This window comes from Panulirus ornatus, chromosome 15 (genome assembly GCF_036320965.1).
Source record: "Panulirus ornatus isolate Po-2019 chromosome 15, ASM3632096v1, whole genome shotgun sequence".
NCBI lineage: Eukaryota > Metazoa > Arthropoda > Malacostraca > Decapoda > Palinuridae > Panulirus > Panulirus ornatus.
In genome coordinates, this window is record NC_092238.1 from 24,795,973 (window position 1) to 24,821,660 (window position 25,688).

At 40.4% G+C, this 25,688-nt stretch overlaps 1 protein-coding gene across 8 annotated transcripts in view; it reads left to right on the forward strand.

Moving 5' to 3' along the window:
- The window catches only part of CngB (Cyclic nucleotide-gated ion channel subunit B), an 81,263-nt gene extending 56,373 nt beyond the window's left edge, over positions 1 to 24,890 (forward strand). For all 8 annotated transcript variants that reach the window (XM_071670616.1, XM_071670615.1, XM_071670617.1 and 5 more), the window contains 5 exons: positions 5,899 to 6,001; positions 9,611 to 9,849; positions 10,271 to 11,456; positions 21,005 to 21,142; positions 23,660 to 24,890. In XM_071670616.1, coding sequence (XP_071526717.1) covers positions 5,899 to 6,001; positions 9,611 to 9,849; positions 10,271 to 11,456; positions 21,005 to 21,142; positions 23,660 to 23,851 — 1,858 coding nt within the window. In that variant the 3' untranslated portion in view covers positions 23,852 to 24,890. The remainder of the gene's footprint in view (positions 1 to 5,898; positions 6,002 to 9,610; positions 9,850 to 10,270; positions 11,457 to 21,004; positions 21,143 to 23,659) is intronic.
- The last annotated feature ends 798 nt before the right edge of the window (positions 24,891 to 25,688 follow it).

Below are 25,688 nucleotides of genomic sequence, written 5' to 3' on the forward strand. Positions count from 1 at the left end.
AGTGTTATGTGTGACAAGGAGAGGGTTCATGTTTGTGGCCTCCTTCTCTGTTCCTTTTTTTGGAAGGTAAAATGAGGACTGGTGCAGTATTCTTTCTCACCTATCCAAAAGAAGGAACAGAGAAGGGGGCCAAATGAGATTGTTCCCTCTAAGGCTCAGTTCTTTGTTCTTAACGCTTCCTCGCTTATGTGGGAAATGGCGAATGTGTATGAAAAAAGAATACTTCCCACGTAGTCCCTGCGTGTCGTAGAAGGTGACTAAAAGGGGAGGGAGCGGGGGGCTGGAAATCCTCCCCTCTTGTTTTTTTTTAATTTTCCAAAAGAAAGAACAGAGAAGGGGGCCAGGTGAGGATATTCCCTCAGAGGCCCAGTCCTCTGTTCTTAACGCTACCTTGCTAATGCGGGAAATGGCGAATAGTTTGAAAGAAAAAAGAAAAAGAAATATATATATATATATATATATATATATATATATATATATTTTTTTTTTTTTTTTTTTTTTTTTTTTATACTTTGTCGCTGTCTCCCGCGTTTGCGAGGTAGCGCAAGGAAACAGACGAAAGAAATGGCCCAACCCCCCCATACACATGTACATACACACGTCCACACACGCAAATATACATACCTACACAGCTTTCCATGGTTTACCCCAGACGCTTCACATGCCTTGATTCAATCCACTGACAGCACGTCAACCCCTGTATACCACATCGCTCCAATTCACTCTATTCCTTGCCCTCCTTTCACCCTCCTGCATGTTCAGGCCCCGATCACACAAAATCCTTTTCACTCCATCTTTCCACCTCCAATTTGGTCTCCCTCTTCTCCTCGTTCCCTCCACCTCCGACACATATATCCTCTTGGTCAATCTTTCCTCACTCATTCTCTCCATGTGCCCAAACCATTTCAAAACACCCTCTTCTGCTCTCTCAACCACGCTCTTTTTATTTCCACACATCTCTCTTACCCTTACGTTACTTACTCGATCAAACCACCTCACACCGCACATTGTCCTCAAACATCTCATTTCCAGCACATCCATCCTCCTACGCACAACTCTATCCATAGCCCACGCCTCGCAACCATACAACATTGTTGGAACTACTATTCCTTCAAACATACCCATTTTTGCTTTCCGGGATAATGTTCTCGACTTCCATACATTTTTCAAGGCTCCCAAAATTTTCGCCCCCTCCCCCACCCTATGATCCACTTCCGCTTCCATGGTTCCATCCGCTGACAGATCCACTCCCAGATATCTAAAACACTTCACTTCCTCCAGCCTCTCACCATTCAAACTCACCTCCCAATTGACTTGACCCTCAACCCTACTGTACCTAATAACCTTGCTCTTATTCACATTTACTCTTAACTTTCTTCTTCCACACACTTTACCAAACTCCGTCACCAGCTTCTGCAGTTTCTCACATGAATCCGCCACCAGCGCTGTATCATCAGCGAACAACAACTGACTCACTTCCCAAGCTCTCTCATCCCCAACAGACTTCATACTTGCCCCTCTTTCCAAAACTCTTGCGTTTACCTCCCTAACAACCCCATCCATAAACAAATTAAACAACCATGGAGACATCACACACCCCTGCCGCAAACCTACATTCACTGAGAACCAATCACTTTCCTCTCTTCCTACACGTACACATGCCTTACATCCTCGATAAAAACTTTTCACTGCTTCTAACAACTTGCCTCCCACACCATATATTCTTAATACCTTCCACAGAGCATCTCTATCAACTCTATCATATGCCTTCTCCAGATCCATAAATGCTACATACAAATCCATTTGCTTTTCTAAGTATTTCTCACATACATTCTTCAAAGCAAACACCTGATCCACACATCCTCTACCACTTCTGAAACCATATATATATATTTATATATATATATATATATATATATATATATATATATATATATATATATATATATATATATATATATATATATATATATATCCCTGGGGATAGGGGAGAAAGAATACTTCCCATGTATTCCCTGCGTGTCGTAGAAGGCGACTAAAAGGGAAGGGAGCGGGGGGCTGGAAATCCTCCCCTCTTTTTTTTTTTTTTTTTTTTTTTTTTTTTTTTTTTTTTTTTTCCAAAAGAAGGAACAGAGAAGGGGGCCAGGTGAGGATATTTCCTCAAAGGCCCAGTCCTCTGTTCTTAACGCTACCTCGCTAATGTGGGAAATGGCGAATAGTATGAAAGAAAGAAAAATATATATATATATTATTTTTTATTTTAATTTTCCAAAAGAAGGAACAGAGAAGGGGGCCAGGTGAGGGTATTCCCTCAAAGGCCCAGTCCTCTGTTCTTAACGCTACCTCGTTATCGCGGGAAATGGCGAATAGTATGAAAAAAATATATATATATATATATATATATATATATATATATATATATATGAAGAAGTAAGATTATTAGGGAAAGAGAAGAGAGAGGCATTTGGACGATTTTTGCGGGGAAAAAATGCAATTGAGTGGGAGATGTATAAAAGAAAGAGACAGGAGGTCAAGAGAAACGTGCAAGAGGTGAAAAAGAGGGCAAATGAGAGTTGGGGTGAGAGAGTATCATTAAATTTTAGGGAGAATAAAAAGATGTTCTGGAAGGAGGTAAATAAAGTGCGTAAGACAAGGGAGCAAATGGAAACTTTAGTGAAGGGCGCAAATGGGGAGGTGATAACAAGTAGTGGTGATGTGAGAAGGAGATGGAGTGAGTATTTTGAAGGTTTGTTGAATGTGTTTGATGATAGAGTGGCAGACATAGGGTGTTTTGGTCGAGGTGGTGTGCAAAGTGAGAGGGTTAGGGAAAATGATTTGGTAAACAGAGAAGAGGTAGTAAAAGCTTTGCGGAAGATGAAAGCCGGCAAGGCAGCAGGTTTGGATGGTATTGCAGTGGAATTTATTAAAAAAGGGGGTGACTGTATTGTTGACTGGTTGGTAAGGTTATTTAATGTATGTATGACTCATGGTGAGGTGCCTGAGGATTGGCGGAATGCGTGCATAGTGCCATTGTACAAAGGCAAAGGGGATAAGAGTGAGTGCTCAAATTACAGAGGTATAAGTTTGTTGAGTATTCCTGGTAAATTATATGGGAGGGTATTGATTGAGAGGGTGAAGGCATGTACAGAGCATCAGATTGGGGAAGAGCAGTGTGGTTTCAGAAGTGGTAGAGGATGTGTGGATCAGGTGTTTGCTTTGAAGAATGTATGTGAGAAATACTTAGAAAAGCAAATGGATTTGTATGTAGCATTTATGGATCTGGAGAAGGCATATGATAGAGTTGATAGAGATGCTCTGTGGAAGGTATTAAGAATATATGGTGTGGGTGGCAAGTTGTTAGAAGCAGTGAAAAGTTTTTATCGAGGATGTAAGGCATGTGTACGTGTAGGAAGAGAGGAAAGTGATTGGTCCTCAGTGAATGTAGGTTTGCGGCAGGGGTGTGTGATGTCTCCATGGTTGTTTAATTTGTTTATGGATGGGGTTGTTAGGGAGGTGAATGCAAGAGTTTTGGAAAGAGGGGCAAGTATGAAGTCTGTTGGGGATGAGAGAGCTTGGGAAGTGAGTCAGTTGTTGTTCGCTGATGATACAGCGCTGGTGGCTGATTCATGTGAGAAACTGCGGAAGCTGGTGACTGAGTTTGGTAAAGTGTGTGAAAGAAGAAACTTAAGAGTAAATGTGAATAAGAGCAAGGTTATTAGGTGCAGTAGGGGTGAGGGTCAAGTCAATTGGGAGGTAAGTTTGAATGGAGAAAAACTGGAGGAAGTAAAGTGTATTAGATATCTGGGAGTGGATCTGGCAGCAGATGGAACCATGGAAGCGGAAGTGGATCATAGGGTGGGGGAGGGGGCGAAAATTCTGGGAGCCTTGAAGAATGTGTGGAAGTCGAGAACATTATCTCGGAAAGCAAAAATGGGTATGTTTGAAGGAATAGTGGTTCCAACAATGTTGTATGGTTGCGAGGCGTGGGCTATGGATAGAGTTGTGCGCAGGAGGATGGATGTGCTGGAAATGAGATGTTTTAGGGCAATGTGTGGTGTGAGGTGGTTTGACCGAGTAAGTAACGTAAGGGTAAGAGAGATGTGTGGAAATAAAAAGAGCATGATTGAGAGAGCAGAAGAGGGTGTTTTGAAATGGTTTGGGCATATGGAGAGAATGAGTGAGGAAAGATTGACCAAGAGGATATATGTGTCGGAGGTGGAGGGAACGAGGAGAAGTGGGAGGCCAAATTGGCGGTGGAAAGATGGAGTGAAAAAGATTTTGTGTGATCGGGGCCTGAACATGCAGGAGGGTGAAAGGAGGGCAAGGAATAGAGTGAATTGGATCGATGTGGTATACCGGGGTTGACGTGCTGTCAGTGGGTTGAATCAAGGCATGTGAAGCGTCTGGGGTAAACCATGGAAAGCTGTGTAGGTATGTATATTTGTGTGTGTGGACGTATGTATATACATGTGTATGGGGGTGGGTTGGGCCATTTCTTTCGTCTGTTTCCTTGCGCTACCTCGCAAACGCGGGAGACAGCGACAAAGCAAAAAAAAAAAAATGTATATATATATATATATATATATATATAAATATATATATATATATATGTATATATGTATATATATTCCTTGCACTACCTCGCTAACGTGGGAGACAGCAACAAAGCTAAATAAATAAATGAATATAGTATATATATAAATATTCATACATATTCACCGTTTCCCACATAAGCGAGGTAGCATTAAGAACAGAGGCCTGAGCCTTAGAGGGGATATCCCTCTTGGTCCCCTTCTTTGTTCCTTCTTTTGGAAAAATTAAAATGGGAGGGGAAGATTTCCAGCCCCCTGCTCCCTCCCCTTTTAGTCACCTTCTACGACACACAGGGAATATGTGGGGAGTATTCTTTCTCCCTATCCCCAGGGATAGGAGCATTAGGTAGAAGTAGTAGGTAGGAGCATTAGATGGAAGTATTCAGGAAGAACATTAGTTAGGAGCCTCTGCAAATACTGTGCTAGAGTTGCCTTCTGCCAGTGCTTATTAAGGGTGAGGCACTAAAGGCTAAGAAGCAGTTCTAGAGTTCTTCAGTCATGAAGTCTGTTACCGTGGTTGCCCCTTTGAGGGAGTTCTAGTTGGAACAGGCATCAGAGATGTAGATGGACAGAGTCCATGAACAAATTTCTTCCATATTTCATGGCTGTTACACAGTTCTTGCATTTCCTCCTTACTGATTTTATTATCCTCTGCCAGACATTTAATGGTTTTACAACCAATAGAGAGTAATGGATGATTTATCATGGAGTAAGCACATGAAGAGTGCACTGACCTTGAAAGTTGGAAGAAGTTTTACCTGGGGATTTTTGATAGATGGATCTCATGGCTTGTCAGGTAATATATATGATGGCACTATAAATGTGTAAGGAGATACAGTTCTTGCTGTGGCTTGCAATATTGATAACATTATAGCCCTTGCAACATGTGATCCAGTGCAGTGTGTCCTTTTCATTTAGATATGTATTTCTCAGTCCCTTTAAACGTGACTTACAGAAATGTATCGGAAACAATTTCATGTTAGATGTTGTGTCCATTAACACTCAATTTTCAGAGCATGGTTGTTATACATTAAACAGTACACTGTAGATGTGGATAGTATATATTACGTATCACAAATATTAGATACTGAGCATCATGTATTAGTCACAGTTACTGTAAGTCTCATGTTATATACAAGTTTGCAACACCACAGGATGGGATGAATATTGCACATCACAAACTAGATGATGCATGTTGAACTAACAAACTGATGATGTGTTTTATATCACACACAAAGGATAATGGATCTCTAGCATTTCAGATGATATTTTTCATGCTGTATGTCATGCAGGGTACATATCACAGGTCATCACTGGAGGTGCCAGGCACAAGTAGTCGTCCATGGATTGGCAGTATCCCCAAGACCAGTATGTCAGAGAGCCTGCAGGAAGAGGAGGAGGAGGAGGAGGTATGTGTTTCTTATTTAGATTCTTTGTTACTAATCATCCATATAATTGTATGTTTATCTATCTATTTTTCCTCTATGTCCATATTTCTGTGACAATATTTCTTTCTTAATGGTCCCCCAAAAGTCTGTGGGGCTTGGAGTGTAGATGGTAGGCCTTGGTTTTAAGTACATTATTCAGGACTGGAGAGAGGGGATATATGCATTTGAGACCCTTTTTTTTTTTTTTTTAGCTCTTTGATGCTACCATCTTAATGGAGAAACTTTAGTTTAAAAAAGACAATAGATAAATGTTTTTCAGATATTTTATATTATATGAATTTATGTACTTAGTATACAAAAAAGATATATATTGAATCAGAAAACTACTTTGAAAAGATCAGTATCTGTAATCTGCAAGAATCCATAATTTGAAAAATGCTTAGTTTGAAAACTTTGGACTGGGTGTCATTTACCTTTACTCCTCTTACAAAAGCAATTCTGATGGTAACCCAAGAAGGTTCATTTACATAATGCCATTCTCCTATAAAATTTACTAGTAGTATGGGGTTTATACAGTTAACTGGTACATTTTGATTAGTAGTGTATAATCAGTTCCTTAGATTATAGAGCACAGCAATTTGATTAGTTGGCTGAAAGGGTATGATCTCATGGTTTCAACATAACTTAAAGATTTTCCATATCTTTAGAAGCAGGAAAGCATCCAAATCTGTAGAACTTGTGGTTAAACTCTACAGGACCTTTTGTGAATGCTAATTGTTTGCAGTATTTAGGCTGCCTCTAACATGAAGGAGACAAAGAGGTCCTATATGTGAAGATATTCATATGATGATGACAAGTGCTTTGAGTAGTATGTTGAAAGATAATGCTTACACAATAGACTGAGAACAGTCTGTTGTGTGAGTATTATATTTGAATTCATTGTACACTGAATTCCTTCAAAAATTGTCATGTACTGCCTTTGCAACTATTTCTTTATTACTAAAAACCATTATTAGATTAAATGAAAATGAATTACAAGGATGCTATTTCACATGATAGAAGTTTAGAGGATAATTGGGTAATTGCACTGATTATAAAATTTTCATGAGAATTCCACAGCGATTGAAATTAGGTTGTTTTAATGATAGTACTTCTTTAAACAGATACAACTCTATTGTCAAGTCAATTGGGAGGTGAGTTTGAATGGAGAAAAACTGGAGGAAGTGAAGTGTTTTAGATATCTGGGAGTGGATCTGTCAGCGGATGGAACCATGGAAGCGGAAGTGGATCATAGGGTGGGGGAGGGGGCGAAAATTTTGGGAGCCTTGAAAAATGTGTGGAAGTCGAGAACATTATCTCGGAAAGCAAAAATGGGTATGTTTGAAGGAATAGTGGTTCCAACAATGTTGTATGGTTGCGAGGCGTGGGCTATGGATAGAGTTGTGCGCAGGAGGATGGATGTGCTGGAAATGAGATGTTTGAGGACAATGTGTGGTGTGAGGTGGTTTGATCGAGTAAGTAACGTAAGGGTAAGAGAGATGTGTGGAAATAAAAAGAGCGTGGTTGAGAGAGCAGAAGAGGGTGTTTTGAAATGGTTTGGGCACATGGAGAGAATGAGTGAGGAAAGATTGACCAAGAGGATATATGTGTCGGAGGTGGAGGGAACGAGGAGAAGAGGGAGACCAAATTGGAGGTGGAAAGATGGAGTGAAAAAGATTTTGTGTGATCGGGGCCTGAACATGCAGGAGGGTGAAAGGAGGGCAAGGAATAGAGTGAATTGGAGCGATGTGGTATACAGGGGTTGACGTGCTGTCAGTGGACTGAATCAAGGCATATGAAGCGTCTGGGGTAAACCATGGAAAGCTGTGTAGGTATGTATATTTGCGTGTGTGGACGTGTGTATGTACGTGTGTATGGGGGGGGGGCCATTTCTTTCGTCTGTTTCCTTGCGCTACCTCGCAAACGCGGGAGACAGCGACAAAGTATAAAAAAAAAAAAAAAAAAAAAAAAAAAAAAAAAACTATTGATAATTTGGATAATGAAGAGGCACATAATATGATTAGTTTTCCCTTTCTTATTGGACTGTCATGTTTTATACAGTGCTTTTATTTCCATTCTTTTCTTTATTACTGGATGTATGACATTGTATAAGGAAATGCATCAAACCTTACTGCAAGGGTCGTCAGCATCATGGATGCCACATATCACATAGTTCTCTGTGAATGCCTATTATTTTTTTCTTAGTATAGCATTCAGTATTTTTTTTTTTTTTTTTTTTTTTTTTTTTTTTTTTTTCCAAAGGAAGGAACAGAGAAGGGGGCCGGGTGAGGATGTTTCCTCAGAGGCCCAGTCCTCTGTTCTTAACGCTACCTCGCTGATGCGGGAAATGGCGAATAATATGAAAGAAAGAAAAAGCATTCAGTATGTAAGAGGGTAAGATGACATTGTAGCAGATGCATTGAGCCTCTCTAAACACTGTGCTAGGCTGCCTATTAAAGGTGAGGCACTAAATCTAAGAAGCAGCACTAGAGTTCACTAGTTATGGAGACTCTATTACCATAGCCACCCCCCTTGATAGAGTTCCAGAATGGAATAAGCATCAGAGAAATAGATAGATAGGTAGACTTTTAAAGGATTATCATTCTATCTCTGTCTGTTTATATCTCTGATGCCTGTTCCCATCTGGAACTCCCTGAAGGGGGTGGCCATGGCAATAGTCTTCATAAATAGTGAACTCCAAGGCTGCTTCTTAATCTTTAGTGCCTCACCCATAACAGGCCACTGGCATAGGACAAATCTATCTACCTGAAGCTCCTGCTTAATGTTCCTACCTACTACCACTGCTTAATGTTTTTTCCTAACACTCCTGCCTAAAAGTTCCTACCTACTACTTGTGTCTATTGCTCATACCATTTTGCCAAAATGCAGGGCTAGCACCTAGTGCTTACCACGGAAAACTAGAGTCATGAAGAATGAGCTGTGTGAGTTAAGTATTGTCACTTGCTATGTATAATAAGGAAAGATTTTATGTTTGTGAACAGAATGCCAGTAGTACATGTATGGGTGAGGCAGAAAGACAGCTACCTGGGTCATAGCAGTGCAATTCCTCTGACCCATTCACGTATAAATATATTCTCCTGGAAAAGTGCTTTCTTGGCATGGCAGGAGGGTGACTAACTGTTAGAAATTATTACACACTGCTATCTCAGCCAGCACTCAGGCTTGACATGCAGCCTTGAAGCACGAAACTCTCTGCATAAATAATCATCTAAGAGGCATTGCTCGGCTTCCATTTGGAGACATTAAGGGGTTAAAGATTTTTCTTCATAAGACAGAAATTGAATAATGAAAAATATTGAAGAAAGTTGTGTGTTATGAATCTCTGAAGTTTGTTATTTTTATAGTTAACTTATGATATTTTGAACATACTCATTGATTAATAAGTGGAAATTTCCACTGGGTTGTACCTCTCGTCTGCCTCTTTTACATCAGCTGCACTTTCTTATGCATCACATTTTTGCTGGTCAAAGCCTTTCATTGTTGTCTCCATATTAACATATTTGTGTTCCTTGAAGTAAAAAAAATATATGTATTGAGGTTCCTTAAACGACTTTTATTATCATTACTCAGTTCCTGGTTGTGGAGACCTCAGAGGTGGAGGGCTGTAATGAACACCTGCTAGGAAGTCCTGTTTCCTCCACCCACAGCCACCACTCCATATCACTCCTACGTGGCTCTAGGCCCACCACGCCCCAATCCATCTTTTCAACTCACTCTTCACTCCACTCTAGCCCTTCCACTCCCCATCTTCCTTTCTCCCTGAGCACTCTGCATCAGGGAGATGGACGCTTGGACACACATGTAAACAGGTAAGTCTTAGTTCATGACAGTAGAAGGTAACCTCAAATTATAAATTGTTTATAATGAAACTGAAAAGTATAGTAATGAATCCTTCTGTTTATTTTATCATATATGGTGGATGGCTTTTTGCAAAACCTTCCCTTTCATCATGACAAATAATGTGAAGAACTACAGCTACAAACAATTTAAGGAACACCTCACAACATACCACCAAGTCACCTGTTGACATAAACTTAGTGATGCTGAGTTTATCAGATATGCTAAGTTTCTCTGAAAGAAGAAAGAATTACAGTTGTTCACAATAGTTACTCTTTTACCATATGATGATAAAAGATTATATAATATTGTATGACACCTGTGGGATATTAAGGGTTTCTTAGAAATTGATATGTTCAGAAATTTTATGTTTTGTTTTTGTGCCCCCCACAGGCCCACTTCACCATGTGAGGATAGTTTGTTACAACCAGAGCTTGAGCAATCCCCATCGGCAGGTCATAGTAATGCCGGAGTTAGGTCAGGACTGTCAAAGTATACATCAGCATCAAGTTTGCAGTGCTCACCTGGGACTTTGGCTCAGCAGTCCTGTAATTCTGCTTTAGATCAGCAGTACCCTCTGTCTTCTGCATATGGAAACATTGCTTCCTTTCCTGTCACACAACCTGTAGAGGCACAGGAACTGCACACACATGGTTTGCCTGCTACTGACCAGCAGCAGAGCTGTTTTCCCAAGCATGACCACCAACAAAGATCATGCAAAAAGCTAGAAGAAAATAATGGACAAATCTTGGGTAAGGATAAAAATAAAAACAACCATAAACACAAAGATCAAATTTCAGAGACCAAGATCTCAAATGCTGTTATTAGATCTCTTAGTGACTCATGTTCCCAGAGAAATAAGAAAGCTACAATTTCAGACAGAGTAAACTCATCATTTAACATTATTAACACTATAGAAAATGGAATTATTGTAAGGGAAAAGTCTGGTAAGGCAATTTCTGAAACACAGGAATACAGGGAAAATGATGGTTCTAGAACACAGTCCAGCAGAGGAAGCAAAAGTTTCAAATACTCAGCAAGTTTGAAGAGTAACAAGAATGGCAGGAAAAACGATTGTAAGAGTAGCAGGTGTACTCGTGGTAATAGCAGTGCCAGCACTTGTAAGGAATTCTCTCATGAGGGACAGTCTATCAATAAAGATCTCGTACACAGCTCTAAGACTAGTGCTAATCATGCGGGTAAAGACTCAACCATTGAGATGCTAACGAATGATTGCTCATATATGAAGAATATCATGGTAAGTGATCTGCAAACCCCCAACGAAATCAGCAAAACTCGTATGTCAGGGTCTGGCAAGAGTGGTCAGCATGAAGATTCTTTGAAACAGCAAGAGGCATTGCTTCAAACCAATAGCAGCAGTGTAAGTTCAGCCAACATCCAAGATGGTTCTCAGCCCCATGCATCTCCCTTCAGTGTCTTTCCACTGTCCATCAAGCACAGCACCAATTGTCACAGCAGCAGCAGTCACAGCAGCAGCAGTCATAGCAGCAGCAGCTACAGTCTCAGCAACAATAACCTCAGCACCAATATCAACAGTAGTAAAGACTTCCTGATCAAGGTATCTCTTATTTAACTTTACTGAATTAGTTTTACAAGTACTGTATGTGGTCAGTCATCATTATAAATGGGAAAATTAATATAGATCTATTTCCTCTCATCATTAATTATCTGTCATCCTACTATTGTTGTGCCATTCCCATATTAATAGGATGGATCAGGTACATAGAGTCTGAGCAGCATTACTTGCACACTTCCTTGACATATCCCTCATGTTTTAAAGTGACACTTGCAAATCTAACATTTCCACTAATACCTACTCCTCATACAGAGTATGTACTTCCATTACATCTGATCCTCAGTTATTCCTTTGGCACCTCCTCTGAAACAACCGTAATCTCGTCTGTTCTCTCACTATGTCTGTTTGTTTCTTCCAAAGTCTGACTGTCATGTGAAACGTCTTTGGTAAACCATGGAAAGGTCTGTGGGGCCTGAATGTGGATAGGGAGCTGTCATTTCAGTGCATTACGCATGACAGCTAGAGACTGAATGTGAGCAAATCTATATATTATATACTTGATCATTTTCCCCCTTGGCAAGGTAGGGCCAGGAAACAGACAATGAGCAACTCATCCACTCATACACACACACACACACACACACACACACACATATATTTTTTTTTTTTTTTTTTTTTTTTTGCCGCTGTCTCCCGCGTTTGCGAGGTAGCGCAAGGAAACAGATGAAAGAAATGGCCCAACCCACCCCCATACACATGTATATACATACATCCACACACGCAAATATACATACCTACACAGCTTTCCATGGTTTACCCCAGACGCTTCACATGCCCTGATTCAATCCACTGACAGCACGTCAACCCCGGTATACCACATCGCTCCAATTCACTCTATTCCTTGCCCTCCTTTCACCCTCCTGCATGTTCAGGCCCCGATCACACAAAATCTTTTTCACTCCATCTTTCCACCTCCAATTTGGTCTCCCTCTTCTCCTCGTTCCCTCCACCTCCGACACATATATCCTCTTGGTCAATCTTTCCTCACTCATTCTCTCCATGTGCCCAAACCATTTCAAAACACCCTCTTCTGCTCTCTCAACCACGCTCTTTTTATTTCCACACATCTCTCTTACCCTTACGTTACTTACTCGATCAAACCACCTCACACCACACATTGTCCTCAAACATCTCATTTCCAGCACATCCATCCTCCTGCGCACAACTCTATCCATAGCCCACGCCTCGCAACCATACAACATTGTTGGAACCACTATTCCTTCAAACATACCCATTTTTGCTTTCTGAGATAATGTTCTCGACTTCCACACATTCTTCAAGGCTCCCAGAATTTTCGCCCCCTCCCCCACCCTATGATCCACTTCCGCTTCCATGGTTCCATCCGCTGCCAGATCCACTCCCAGATATCTAAAACACTTTTTTTTTTTTTTTCAAAATGATAGAGATGGAAAGCAAAATGGTGTTTTTCATAAATGTACTGGAAAAGTTGAGGTCCTGATAAATTTTTGGTCTGTCAAGGCTTTATTATGGCGGATGATGAACTACCTACCCTCATGTATCCAAGATATGGTTGTACTTTGTGTAATGAAGAAAATTGAGAAACATCATAAGCCAATATTCGTGTTTCATGATAAAAGAAGTGGACCAGGCAGTATGATACAGTGGTTAAATTGATGAAAACTACTATTGACGTTTGTGTAAATAGATTATACATTTCCCCATTTCCATAGCCAGAGGTTGAACCATTATGTGACATTCATTTTTTCATTTCATTTCAAGCTAAAAGTTTCAGTTTTCTAAATTATTTCTTACATTTTTTTTTTTTTTTTTTTTTTTTTCCGCTGTCTCCCGCGTTTGCGAGGTAGCGCAAGGAAACAGATGAAAGAAATAGCCCAACCCACTCCCATACACAATGTACACACACACACGCTCACACACGCAAATATGCATACCTATACATCTCAATGTACACATATATATACACACAGACACATACATATATACCCATGCACACAATTCACACTCTCTGCCTTTATTCATTCCCATCGCCACCTCGCCACACATGGAATACCATCCCACTCCCCCCTCATGTGTGCGAGGTAGCACTAGGAAAAGACAACAAAGGCCCCTTTCGTTCACACTCAGTCTCCAGCTGTCACGCAGTAATGCCCGAAACCACAGCTCCCTTTCCACATCCAGGCCCCACACAACTTTCCATGGTTTACCCCAGACGCTTCACATGCCCTGATTCAATCCACTGACAGCACGTCAACCCCAGTATACCACATCGATCCAATTCACTCTATTCCTTGCCCGCCTTTCACCCTCCTGCATGTTCAGGCCCCGATCACACAAAATCTTTTTCACTCCATCTTTCCACCTCCAATTTGGTCTCCCACTTCTCCTCGTTCCCTCCACCTCCGACACATATATCCTCTTGGTCAATCTTTCCTCACTCATTCTCTTCATGTGCCCAAACCATTTCAAAACACCCTCTTCTGCTCTCTAAACCACGCTCTTTTTATTTCCACACATCTCTCTTACCCTTATATTACTTACTCGATCAAACCACCTCACACCACACATTGTCCTCAAACATCTCATTTCCAGCACATCCACCCTCCTGCGCACAACTCTATCCATAGCCCACGCCTCGCAACCATACAACATTGTTGGAACCACTATTCCTTCAAACATACCCATTTTTCATATGTATATATATGTATATGTGTGTATATGTGCATATGTATGTGTATATATATATATATATATATATATATATATATATATATATATATATATATTTTTTTTTTTTTATACTAATCGCCATTTCCCGCATTAGCGAGGTAGCGTTAAGAACAGAGGATGAGGACTGGGCCTTTGAGGGAATATCCTCACCTGGCCCCTTTCTCTGTTTCTTTTGGAAAAAAAAAAAAAAAATGAGGGGAGGATTTCCAGCCTCCCGCTCCCTTCCCTTTTAGTCGCCTTCTACGACATGCAGGGAATACATGGGAAGTATTCTTTCTCCCCTATCCCCATATATATATATATATATATATATATATATATATATATATATATATATATATAGTTAAGAGTAAATGTGAATAAGAGCAAGGTTATTAGGTACAGTAGGGTTGAGGGTCAAGTCAATTGGGAGGTGAGTTTGAATGGAGAAAAACTGGAGGAAGTGAAGTGTTTTAGATATCTGGGAGTGGATCTGGCAGCGGATGGAACCATGGAAGCGGAAGTGGATCATAGGGTGGGGGAGGGGGCGAAAATTCTGGGGGCCTTGAAGAATGTGTGGAAGTCAAGAACATTATCTCGGAAAGCAAAAATGGGTATGTTTGAAGGAATAGTGGTTCCAACAATGTTGTATGGTTGCGAGGTGTGGGCTATGGATAGAGTTGTGCGCAGGAGGATGGATGTGCTGGAAATGAGATGTTTGAGGACAATGTGTGGTGTGAGGTGGTTTGATCGAGTGAGTAACGTAAGGGTAAGAGAGATGTGTGGAAATAAAAAGAGCGTGGTTGAGAGAGCAGAAGAGGGTGTTTTGAAGTGGTTTGGGCACATGGAGAGGATGAGTGAGGAAAGATTGACCAAGAGGATATATGTGTCGGAGGTGGAGGGAGCAAGGAGAAGAGGGAGACCAAATTGGAGGTGGAAAGATGGAGTGAAAAAGATTTTGTGTGATCGGGGCCTGAACATGCAGGAGGGTGAAAGGAGGGCAAGGAATAGAGTGAATTGGAGCGATGTGGTATACCGGGGTTGACGTGCTGTCAGTGGATTGAATCAGGGCATGTGAAGCGTCTGGGGTAAACCATGGAAAGCTGTGTAGGTATGTATATTTGCGTGTGTGGACGTATGTATATACATGTGTATAGGGGGGGGGGGTTGGGCCATTTCTTTCGTCTGTTTCCTTGCGCTACCTCGCAAACGCGGGAGACAGCGACAAAGTATAAAAAAAAAAAAAAAATATATATATATATATATATATGGGATAGGGGAAAAAAGAATACTTCCCACGTATTCCCTGCGTGTCGTAGAAGGCGACTAAAAGGGAAGGGAGCGGGGGGCTGGAAATCCTCCCCTCTCGTTTTTTTTTTAAATTTTCCAAAAGAAGGAACAGAGAAGGGGTCCATATGAGGATATTCCCTCAAAGGCCCAGTCCTCTGTTCTTAACGCTACCTCGCTAATGCGGGAAATGGCGAATAGTATGAAAAAAAAAAAAATATATATATATATATATATATATATATATATATATATATATATATATATATCCTTGTATTTTAACTTTCTAAAAAATGGGAAACAAGGAGTCAAGCGGGGAGTGCTCATCCTCCTCGTAGACTCAGATTGGGGTGTCTAAATGTGTGTGGATGTAACCAAGATGTGAAAAAAGGAGAGATAGGTAGTATGTTTGAGGAAAGGAACCTGGATGTGTTGGCTCTGAGTGAAATAAAGCTCAAGGGTAAAGGGGAAGAGTGGTTTGGGAATGTCTTGGGAGTAAAGTCAGGGGTTAGTGAGAGGACAAGAGCAAGGGAAGGAGTAGCAGTACTCCTGAAACAGGAGTTGTGGGAGTATGTGATAGAATGTAAGAAAGTAAATTCTCGATTAATATGGGTAAAACTGAAAGTTGATGGAGAGATATGGGTGATTATTGGTGCATATGCACCTGGACATGAGAAGAAAGATCATGAGAGGCAAGTGTTTTGGGAGCAGCTGAATGAGTGTGTTAGTGGTTTTGATGCACAAGACCGGGTTATAGTGATGGGTGACTTGAATGCAAAGGTGAGTAATGTGGCAGTTGAGGGAATGATTGGTATACATGGAGTGTTCAGTGTTGTAAATGGAAATGGTGAAGAGCTTGTAGATTTATGTGCTGAAAAAGGACTGGTGATTGGGAATACCTGGTTTAAAAAGCGAGATATACATAAGTATACGTATGTAAGTAGGAGAGATGGCCAGAGAGCGTTATTGGATTACGTGTTAATTGACAGGCGCACAAAAGAGAGACTTTTGGATGTTAATGTGCTGAGAGGTGCAACTGGAGGGATGTCTGATCATTATCTTGTGGAGGCTAAGGTGAAGATTTGTATGGGTTTTTAGAAAAGAAGAGTAAATGTTGGGGTGAGGAGGGTGGTGAGAGTAAGTGAGCTTGGGAAGGAGACTTGTGTGAGGAAGTACCAGGAAAGACTGAGTACAGAATGGAAAAAGGTGAGAACAATGGAAGTAAGGGGAGTGGGGGAGGAATGGGATGTATTTAGGGAATCAGTGATGTAGTGCGCAAAAGATGCTTGTGGCATGAGAAGCGTGGGAGGTGGGTTGATTAGAAAGGGTAGTGAGTGGTGGGATGAAGAAGTTAGATTATTAGTAAAAGAGAAAAGAGAGGCATTTGGACGATTTTTGCAGGGAAAAAATGCAATTGAGTGGGAGATGTATAAAAGAAAGAGACAGGAGGTCAAGAAAGAGGTGCAAGAGGTGAAAAAGAGGGCAAATGAGAGTTGGGGTGAGAGAGTATCATTAAATTTCAGGGAGAATAAAAAGATGTTCTGGAAGGAGGTAAATAAAGTGCGTAAGACAAGGGAGCAAATGGGAACTTCAGTGAAGGGCGCTAATGGGGAGGTGATAACAAGTAGTGGTGATGTGAGAAGGAGATGGAGTGAGTATTTTGAAGGTTTGTTGAATGTGTTTGATGATAGAGTGGCAGATATAGGGTGTTTTGGTCGAGGTGGTGTGCAAAGTGAGAGGGTTAGGGAAAATGAAAGCCGGCAAGGCAGCAGGTTTGGATGGTATTGCAGTGGAATTTATTAAAAAAGGGGGTGACTGTATTGTTGACTGGTTGGTAAGGTTATTTAATGTATGTATGACTCATGGTGAGGTGCCTGAGGATTGGCGGAATGCGTGCATAGTGCCATTGTACAAAGGCAAAGGGGATAAGAGTGAGTGCTCAAATTACAGAGGTATAAATTTGTTGAGTATTCCTGGTAAATTATATGGGAGGGTATTGATTGAGAGGGTGAAGGCATGTACAGAGCATCAGATTGGGGAAGAGCAGTGTGGTTTCAGAAGTGGTAGAGGATGTGTGGATCAGGTGTTTGCTTTGAAGAATGTATGCGAGAAATATTTAGAAAAGCAAATGGATTTGTATGTAGCATTTATGGATCTGGAGAAGGCATATGATAGAGTCGATAGAGATGCTCTGTGGAAGGTATTAAGAATATATGGTGTGGGAGGCAAGTTGTTAGAAGTAGTGAAAAGTTTTTATCGAGGAGGTAAGGCATGTGTACGTGTAGGAAGAGAGGAAAGTGATTAGTTCTCAGTGAATGTAGGTTTGCAGGAGAGGTGTATGATGTCTCCATGGTTGTTTAATTTGTTTATGGATGGGGTTGTTAGGGAGGTGAATGCAAGAGTTTTGGAAAGAGGGGCAAGTATGAAGTCTGTTGTGGATGAGAGAGCTTGGGAAGTGAGTCAGTTGTTGTTCGCTGATGATACAGTGCTGGTGTCTGATTCATGTGAGAAACTGCAGAAGCTGGTGACTGAGTTTGGTAAAGTGTGTGAAAGAAGAAAGTTAAGAGTAAATGTGAATAAGAGCAAGGTTATTAGGTACAGTAGGGTTGAGGGTCAAGTCAGTTGGGAGGTAAGTTTGAATGGAGAAAAACTGGAGGAAGTAAAGTGTTTTAGATATCTGGGAGTGGATCTGGCAGCGGATGGAACCATGGAAGTGGAAGTGAATCATAGGGTGGGGGAAGGGGCGAAAATCCTGGGAGCCTTGAAGAATGTGTGGAAGTCGAGAACATTATCTCGGAAAGCAAAAATGGGTATGTTTGAAGGAATAGTGGTTCCAACAATGTTGTATGGTTGCGAGGCATGGGCTTTGGATAGAGTTGTGTGTAGGAGGGTGGATGTGCTGGGAATGAGATGTTTGAGGACAATGTGTTGTGTGAGGTGGTTTGATCGAGTAAGTAATGTAAGGGTAAGAGAGATGTGTGGAAATAAAAAGAGCGTGGTTGAGAGAGCAGAAGAGGGTGTTTTGAAATGGTTTGGTCACATGGAGAGAATGAGTGAGGAAAGATTGACCAAGAGGATATATGTGTCGGAGGTGGAGGGAACAAGGAGAAGTGGAAGACCAAATTGGAGGTGGAAAGATGGAGTGAAAAAAGATTTTGAGTGGTCAGGGCCTGAACATGCAGGAGGGTGAAAGGCGTGCAAGGAACAGAGTGAATTAGAACGATGTGATATACCGGGGTTGACGTGCTGTCAATGGATTGAACCAGGGCATGTGAAGCGTCTGGGGTAAACCATGGAAAGTTGTGTGGGGCCTGGATGTAGAAAGGGAGCTGTGGTTTCGGTGCATTATTACATGACAGCTAGAGACTGAGTGTGAACGAATGGGGCCTTTGTTGTCTTTTCCTATTGCTACCTCGCACACATGAGGGGGGAGGGGGTTGCTATAGATTATCTATTTATTTATTATACTTTGTCGCTGTCTCCCGCGTTAGCGAGGTAGCGCAAGGAAACAGATGAAAGAATGGCCCAACCCACCCACATACACATGTATATACATACACGTCCACACACGCACATATACATACCTATACATTTCAACATATACATATATATACATACACAGACATATGCATAAATACACATGTACATAATTCATACTTGCTGCCTTTATTCATTCCCGTCGCCACCCCACCACACATGAAATAACAACCCCCTCCCCCCACATGCACGCGAGGTAGCGCTAGGAAAAGACAACAAAGGCCATATTCGTTCACACTCAGTCTTTAACTGTCATGTATGATGTACTAAAACCACAGCTCCCTTTCCACATCCAGGCCCCACAAAACTTTCCATGGTTGATCCCAGACACTTCACATGCCCTGGTTCAATCCATTGACAGCATGTCGACCCCGGCATACCACATCGTTCCAATTCACTCTATTCCTTGCACGCCTTTCACCCTCCTACATGTTCAGGCCCCGTTTGGTGAAAATCTTTTTCACTCCATCTTTCCACCTCCAATTTGGTCTCCCACTTCTCCTCATTCCCTCCACCTCTGACACATATATCCTCTTTGTCAATCTTTCCTCACTCATTCTCTCCATGTGACCAAACCTTTTCAAAACACCCTCTTCTGCTCTCTCAACCACACTTTTTATTACCACACATCTCTCTTACCTTTTCATTACTTACTCGATCAAACCACCTCACACCACATGTTGTCTTCAAACATCTCATTTTCAACACATCCACCTTCCTCCACACAACTCTATATATAGCCCATGCCTCGCATCCATAAACATTGTTGGAACCACTATTCCTTCAAACATACCCATTTTTGCTTTACGAGATAATGTTCTCGCCTTCCACACATTTTTCAGTGCTCCCAAAATATGTGGGAAGTATTCTTTCTCCCCACCCCACGTATTCTCTGCGTGTCGTAAAAGGTGACTAAAAGGGGAGGGAGCATGGGAGCTGGAAATGCTCCCCTCCAGTTTTTACTTTTCCAAAACAAGAACAGAGAAGGGGGCCAAGTGAGGATTTTTCCCCTTAGCTCAGTCCACTGTTCAAAACAGAGTATAAGGCAAAGGTTAACTTCAGAAGTTACTGGTACCTTAGTGAAATTGGGAATGGATTTCAATTTTATAATTGAAAATCGATATACTGTACCAAAACATTGTCAGCATCTTGAAGGCCTTACCTTGAGCTGAGTAATCACAGTGAGCTTTTATCTGTGCATTCCTTCATCCAGTATGATGATTTGCAGACACTATCTATGCATTCCTTCATCCGTTTTGATGATTTGCAGACTGACTTCTGCATGCAGTCAGAATCTTTTACAATTTGTTGAATGGGTAACCTTGTACAAGATATTGCCTAAGATTGTCACTGAAACATCTCACATAATATCTATCTAGATAGTAGTAGTCATTAGGAACATAAGATAGGAGCCTCTGTAAACGCTGCATTAGTGTTGCCTTCTGCTAGTGACCTGTTAAGGGTGAGGCATTAAAGGCTAAGAAGTGGAGTTTACTAGTTATGGAGACTTGCATAATATCACTGCAGAATATTTCCAATATATCACTTGAGATTATGTTAGACATTTCCCATTGGGAAGTCATTCAAAGTTTGCATCCATCCAATAAATTATGAACTCCTCTAGATTTTAAAGTTTTGTGAATATATACTTTACCACAGGGTAAGTTAGTGGATATGGTTGTTTTATGTTGAGATTACTGTATGTTTTGTATAGTTCACCTGATGCCACTAGGAGGTGGTGTTCTGAAACTTTTTCTAGCAGTAACCATGATGAACAGTGATGTTACAATATTTAAAAATTTTTCATGTGTTGGTGCATTGCCAAAAGACAACTCAACATTGTGTCAAAGTAAAGATATTTCCATCCACAATATATCACACTATATAGGAGCAGGTCATGTGCATGTTGCATTTTCACAATCTTGAACTGATTTGATGTGGCCACTGTTAAAGAAATATTTAAACCATCTTTGTTTATGATGTTTCTCTTTCCAAGGTTTGCTTTTCATTTTTTGCAGTATGGACTAAGTAGCAGTGTAGAGAGTGGCATCATTTCTGACACACCTGTATCGTGCCTGGACTCCATTACCTCTGGGGGTTCCTATGACATTTTCCTTACGGAGCTTTCCAAAACGCTGCCCAGCAGCATGACTCAGGTGAGATTGATCCTCTAAGCTATATCTGTATGCAGTATACCTTATGTACATACAATGGATTTTCATTTTTATTACTTGCAGGATGGGTCATTTAAATCTGATCTTTTGAAATAGGTTAGTACTGACAGTGTAATGCAATTTTTTATCAAATCAAAGCAAAACAGACATTGTCATACAGTATCACAAGTCCTCCTTTTTAAAAATCATATTCTGTAGCTTGAAAAGGTGCCCAGCTTTATATATTTTCTTATAAGAAGGCAGCCAACATCATATGATGTTTCAACTTCTCCTCCTGTTTCACTTATATGCTGTTGATTTATCTAAGTACCCTGTAGAGGTCTCTTCCAACACCTGGCAGGCAAATGAAAAATTTCTTTGGTCCCTTTACCCCTCAAGTTGTGCATTCAGTGACCCAGCAGAAAATACTAAGATTGTTAGATGACCTAAATGAAGAACACCACATGAACCACTGAGAAAGAATACTAGGTGAGAGGTGAGAAAATGTGACACAAATAGTGATCTCACTAGGAGGGAGGAGGATGGTGGTAAGCAAGGAATGTCACCACTTGTGTCCCCATGACCCACGTGTTCAGCCTTTGTGTGGTCATACAGAAGAGATTTCACAGCAAACATCTCTAATTTTCATGAAAGAAATCCTTGAGTGATGGAGGACTTTGTTATAACAGATGATAGATAGTGAAGAGCTAGAATATTTAAAAGCATCTTTTAACTCTAAAGTTTCATTTACACCTTCATCTCATCAAATGACAATTCATATAGCAATGTTTCACTGTTAGGACAGTTGAGAACTTAAGTAAAAGTTCAAATATCACGACGTAAGATGTGGTATACCGGGGTCGACGTGCTGTCAATGGCCTGAACCAGGGCATGTGAAACTTTTTGGCTAAACCATGGAAAGGTCTGTGGGGCCTGGATGTGGATAGGGAGCCGTGATTTTGGTGCATTATATATGACAACTAGAGACTGAGTATGAATGAATGTGGCCTTTTTGTCTGTTTTCCTGGCACTACCTCAGTGAAACAGGGTAGCAATGCTGTTTTCTTTGGGGCTGGGTAGCGCTGGGAATGGATGAAGGCAGGCATCTGAATATGTACATGAGTATATATATGCATATGTTGATATGTATATGTAAGGGCGTGTATGTATATACATGTGGATGTGTGTGGATGGGCCATTCTTTGTCAGTTACCTGGCGCTACCTCACTGACGAGGGAAACGGCAATCAAATATAATAACAAAAATATAATATAAAGACTTCATTGCTGTGACAAATTTGAAAAGAGTATTTTCCTCTTTTTCTATTGTATAGAATATTCTTTTCCCTTAATGATAAAGAATTTCAAGACATTTCAACCCTTAAACTACTACATGCATAATTTGATGGGTTTTGATCATCCATGACAACACCACATAAATTTGCACCAAGTTTAGCATTCATAAACTAAATCACATATCAATAGGCCTCCTCACACCATGCACACATCCCTCAGGCCTTCAGTACGGTACTGTTTAGCATGGAGGATTCACCTGTATACTTCTTGCAGTACAGATGGTGTGTTAGGGAAGTCATGTTCCAAGAGGAGTGTTAGGGAAGCCCAAGCTTTTTAATAATTCTTCAATAAATTTTTTTATTCTCTTTGTATCAGTTACTTAAATGTTTTATTGATGGGATATCCTAATTGTGACTTACATCATATGATGATAATTCCATATTTGTAAAGTACAAGGAATTAGTTCTAAACTTGTGAGGCTTCATCTTCCAAATTATTTATGCTGTCAAATAAGCTTGTGAGCCTTTTGTCATAGCTTATGTTCTCTTATGCTGCATCTCTTGAGAATTTCAATATCATTATAATGCAACTGATTTAGAGACTTTAAGGCTGTTGTCAGGTCTGCCCTCTCTCCTTGTTAGACAGCTTTGTAGCCCTCATTCTTCCAGTATAGCTCATTCCTCTTAATTCAGACATTTTTATTACATGATCATCTACAACACACATTACGTGAAAGCTCCTACTTAGTTCATGTAGTGGTGCTCACAAGGCAAGTAATATCTGAGAGAAGGAGACTTCTGAAGAATAACTTGTACCAATTTATCATTTATCTTTTGTAGATTGGAATGACTTCAGCGGCATTTCCATGTGTTCAGGCCACATTGGCAGTCTGTAACACTTCCAGCTTTATAGGATGCATAAATATCTTCATTGTTTTGTAACAGACAGGGAGCATAGACTAGGCATTGCCAAGTGCTCACTCTTTCATTTGTGCTTTCACTTAACAGAGGCTGCTGGAATGATGAGTGCTACCTAAATTTTAAATTCGTGAAAGTAAAAAATAGACGTTAGTCCGTTATGTATAGTTTAAGATATCATAAAGTTACTAGCAGTCATGATATATTAGTGATGCTAGTCATCCATTGATTAACATTTTATATACTTTTTCCTGCTTAACTTTAGTAGCTGTCAAGAGATTAGGGTCTTGTTTTTTTTTCTTTCACAGGGTCCATCTGTTGCTTCATCTGTCTCCTCTGGTTCCCCATCTAGATCCCAGTCCTCACCTCTTGCTCCTGCTCTCAAGTCTCCCTCACCAATAGGGTCTGTGTCTTGCAAGATCTCTTGCTCAGCCATTGTCCACCGTGAGTGTTCACCACCAGATACCTCACCCTTTGACACCCAAGAGTCTAAATTATAAAGTGAAAACTACCTTGTGTTTTGATAAATACTAAGGATCACAGATCTCAGGCAAGACATTTTCAAACTGCTTAACAATGCCAGGCAGGTCAGGGTCTGGGCATGCACCTTTGTTGCCTTTTATTTTATGCTCCAAGATACAAATAATTTTCAATACCAGTTCATGTACCCTAATTATATGGTTGCATGTAATATTTTCACCAGAACATTAGTATGTAGCTCTTCAGGGCCTAATACTCACTAATCTCTTTTTTTTTTTTTTTTGACAGTCCATTGTGCAAGTTGCAGTGCAGTGGAACTTATGATTTTCTGTAAATTCTTTGTATTAATTTTGATCTAAGTACAGCAGAGACTACAGATTATTTTTTTTTACTTTGAAACTTGTGTGCAGATTTTTTAATATCTCCATATTTATCTTATGAAAGCCATAATCATGGTCCTGAGAGTGGGACAAGTGCAGGTTTGTAGTTTAGATAAACTAATGATTGATTTCATTTTGATAAGCATTCAGCATTTAGTTCTGATTTTGTTTAATGTAGTTATTCTCCATTCAGCAGTTTATTGTTTTGCATTTCTGAAGTTAGGTAGTGTCAAGAACAAAAGACTGAGGTTTAAAAGGAAAAATCTTAACTTGGGTCCCTCCTTGTTCCTTCTTTTGGAAAAAGTAAAACAGGATTTTCAGCCCCTGCTCCCTCCCCTTTTAGGCGACTAAATGGGGAGGGAGCAGGGCTGAAAGTCCTCCCATCTCGTTTTTAATTTCCCAAAAGAAGGAACAGAGAAGGGGGCCAAGTGAGGATATTCCTTCAAAGGCTCAGTCCTTTGTTCTTAACACTTCGTCGTGATGCAGGAAATGGTGAATAGTATAAAAAGAAACAAACAAACAAAAAACGATATTTGTATTCAGTGATGTTTTCCATTTTCCAGATTAAGGTTGCCAGCATTTAAAATTGTTCTAGTGCTCTCTTTACTGTATGCCCCACATTATGATGTGTTAATATGCCCTAAAAGGGTGAGTAAATTTTTGACTGAAGACCTTTGAATGTTAGTTTATCTTACAGATTAAGAAAAGTTTTGCACCTTTCACATGTTAAATTATTGACTTCTCAATAACTTAGAAATAGTAGCAGAATGTATGTTAATACTTATCTTTTAAATATATTTATCATAGCCTTTACATAGTACAGAGCCAATGTCTAATCACCATATATATGCCATGTCACGAAGAGCAAACATTGAGCAGTTTTACCCAGAGTACACTGCACAGGCTTGTTAAAAATATCAGTAACCCAACTTTTAGCCAGTCCATGAATTTACTCATGAATCCAGTATGATCTGATGAGCCCTGTAAACTTAGCAGTGAGAGATAAGCAGTTAGGGGTTTTGCAACAAAAGGAAATTTTATATATATTTATTGATTATACTTTGTTGCTGTCTCCTGCGTAAGCGAGGTAGCACAAGGAAACAGACTAAATAATGGCCCAACCCACCCACATACACATGTATATACGTACACGACTACACACGCACATATACATACCTATATATTTCAATGTATACATATATATACATACACAGACATATACATATATACACATGTACGTAATTCATACTTGTTGCCTTTATTCATTCCCGTCGCCACCCCGCCACACATGAAATGACCCCCCCCCCCTCCTCCCCCCACATGTGCGCGAGGTAGTGCTAGGAAAAGACAACAAAGGCCACATTCATTCTCACTCAAGAGTCTAGCTGTCATGTATAATGCACCGAAACCACAGCTCCCTTTCCACATCCACACCTCACAAAACTTTCCATGGTTTAACCCAGACACTTCACATGCC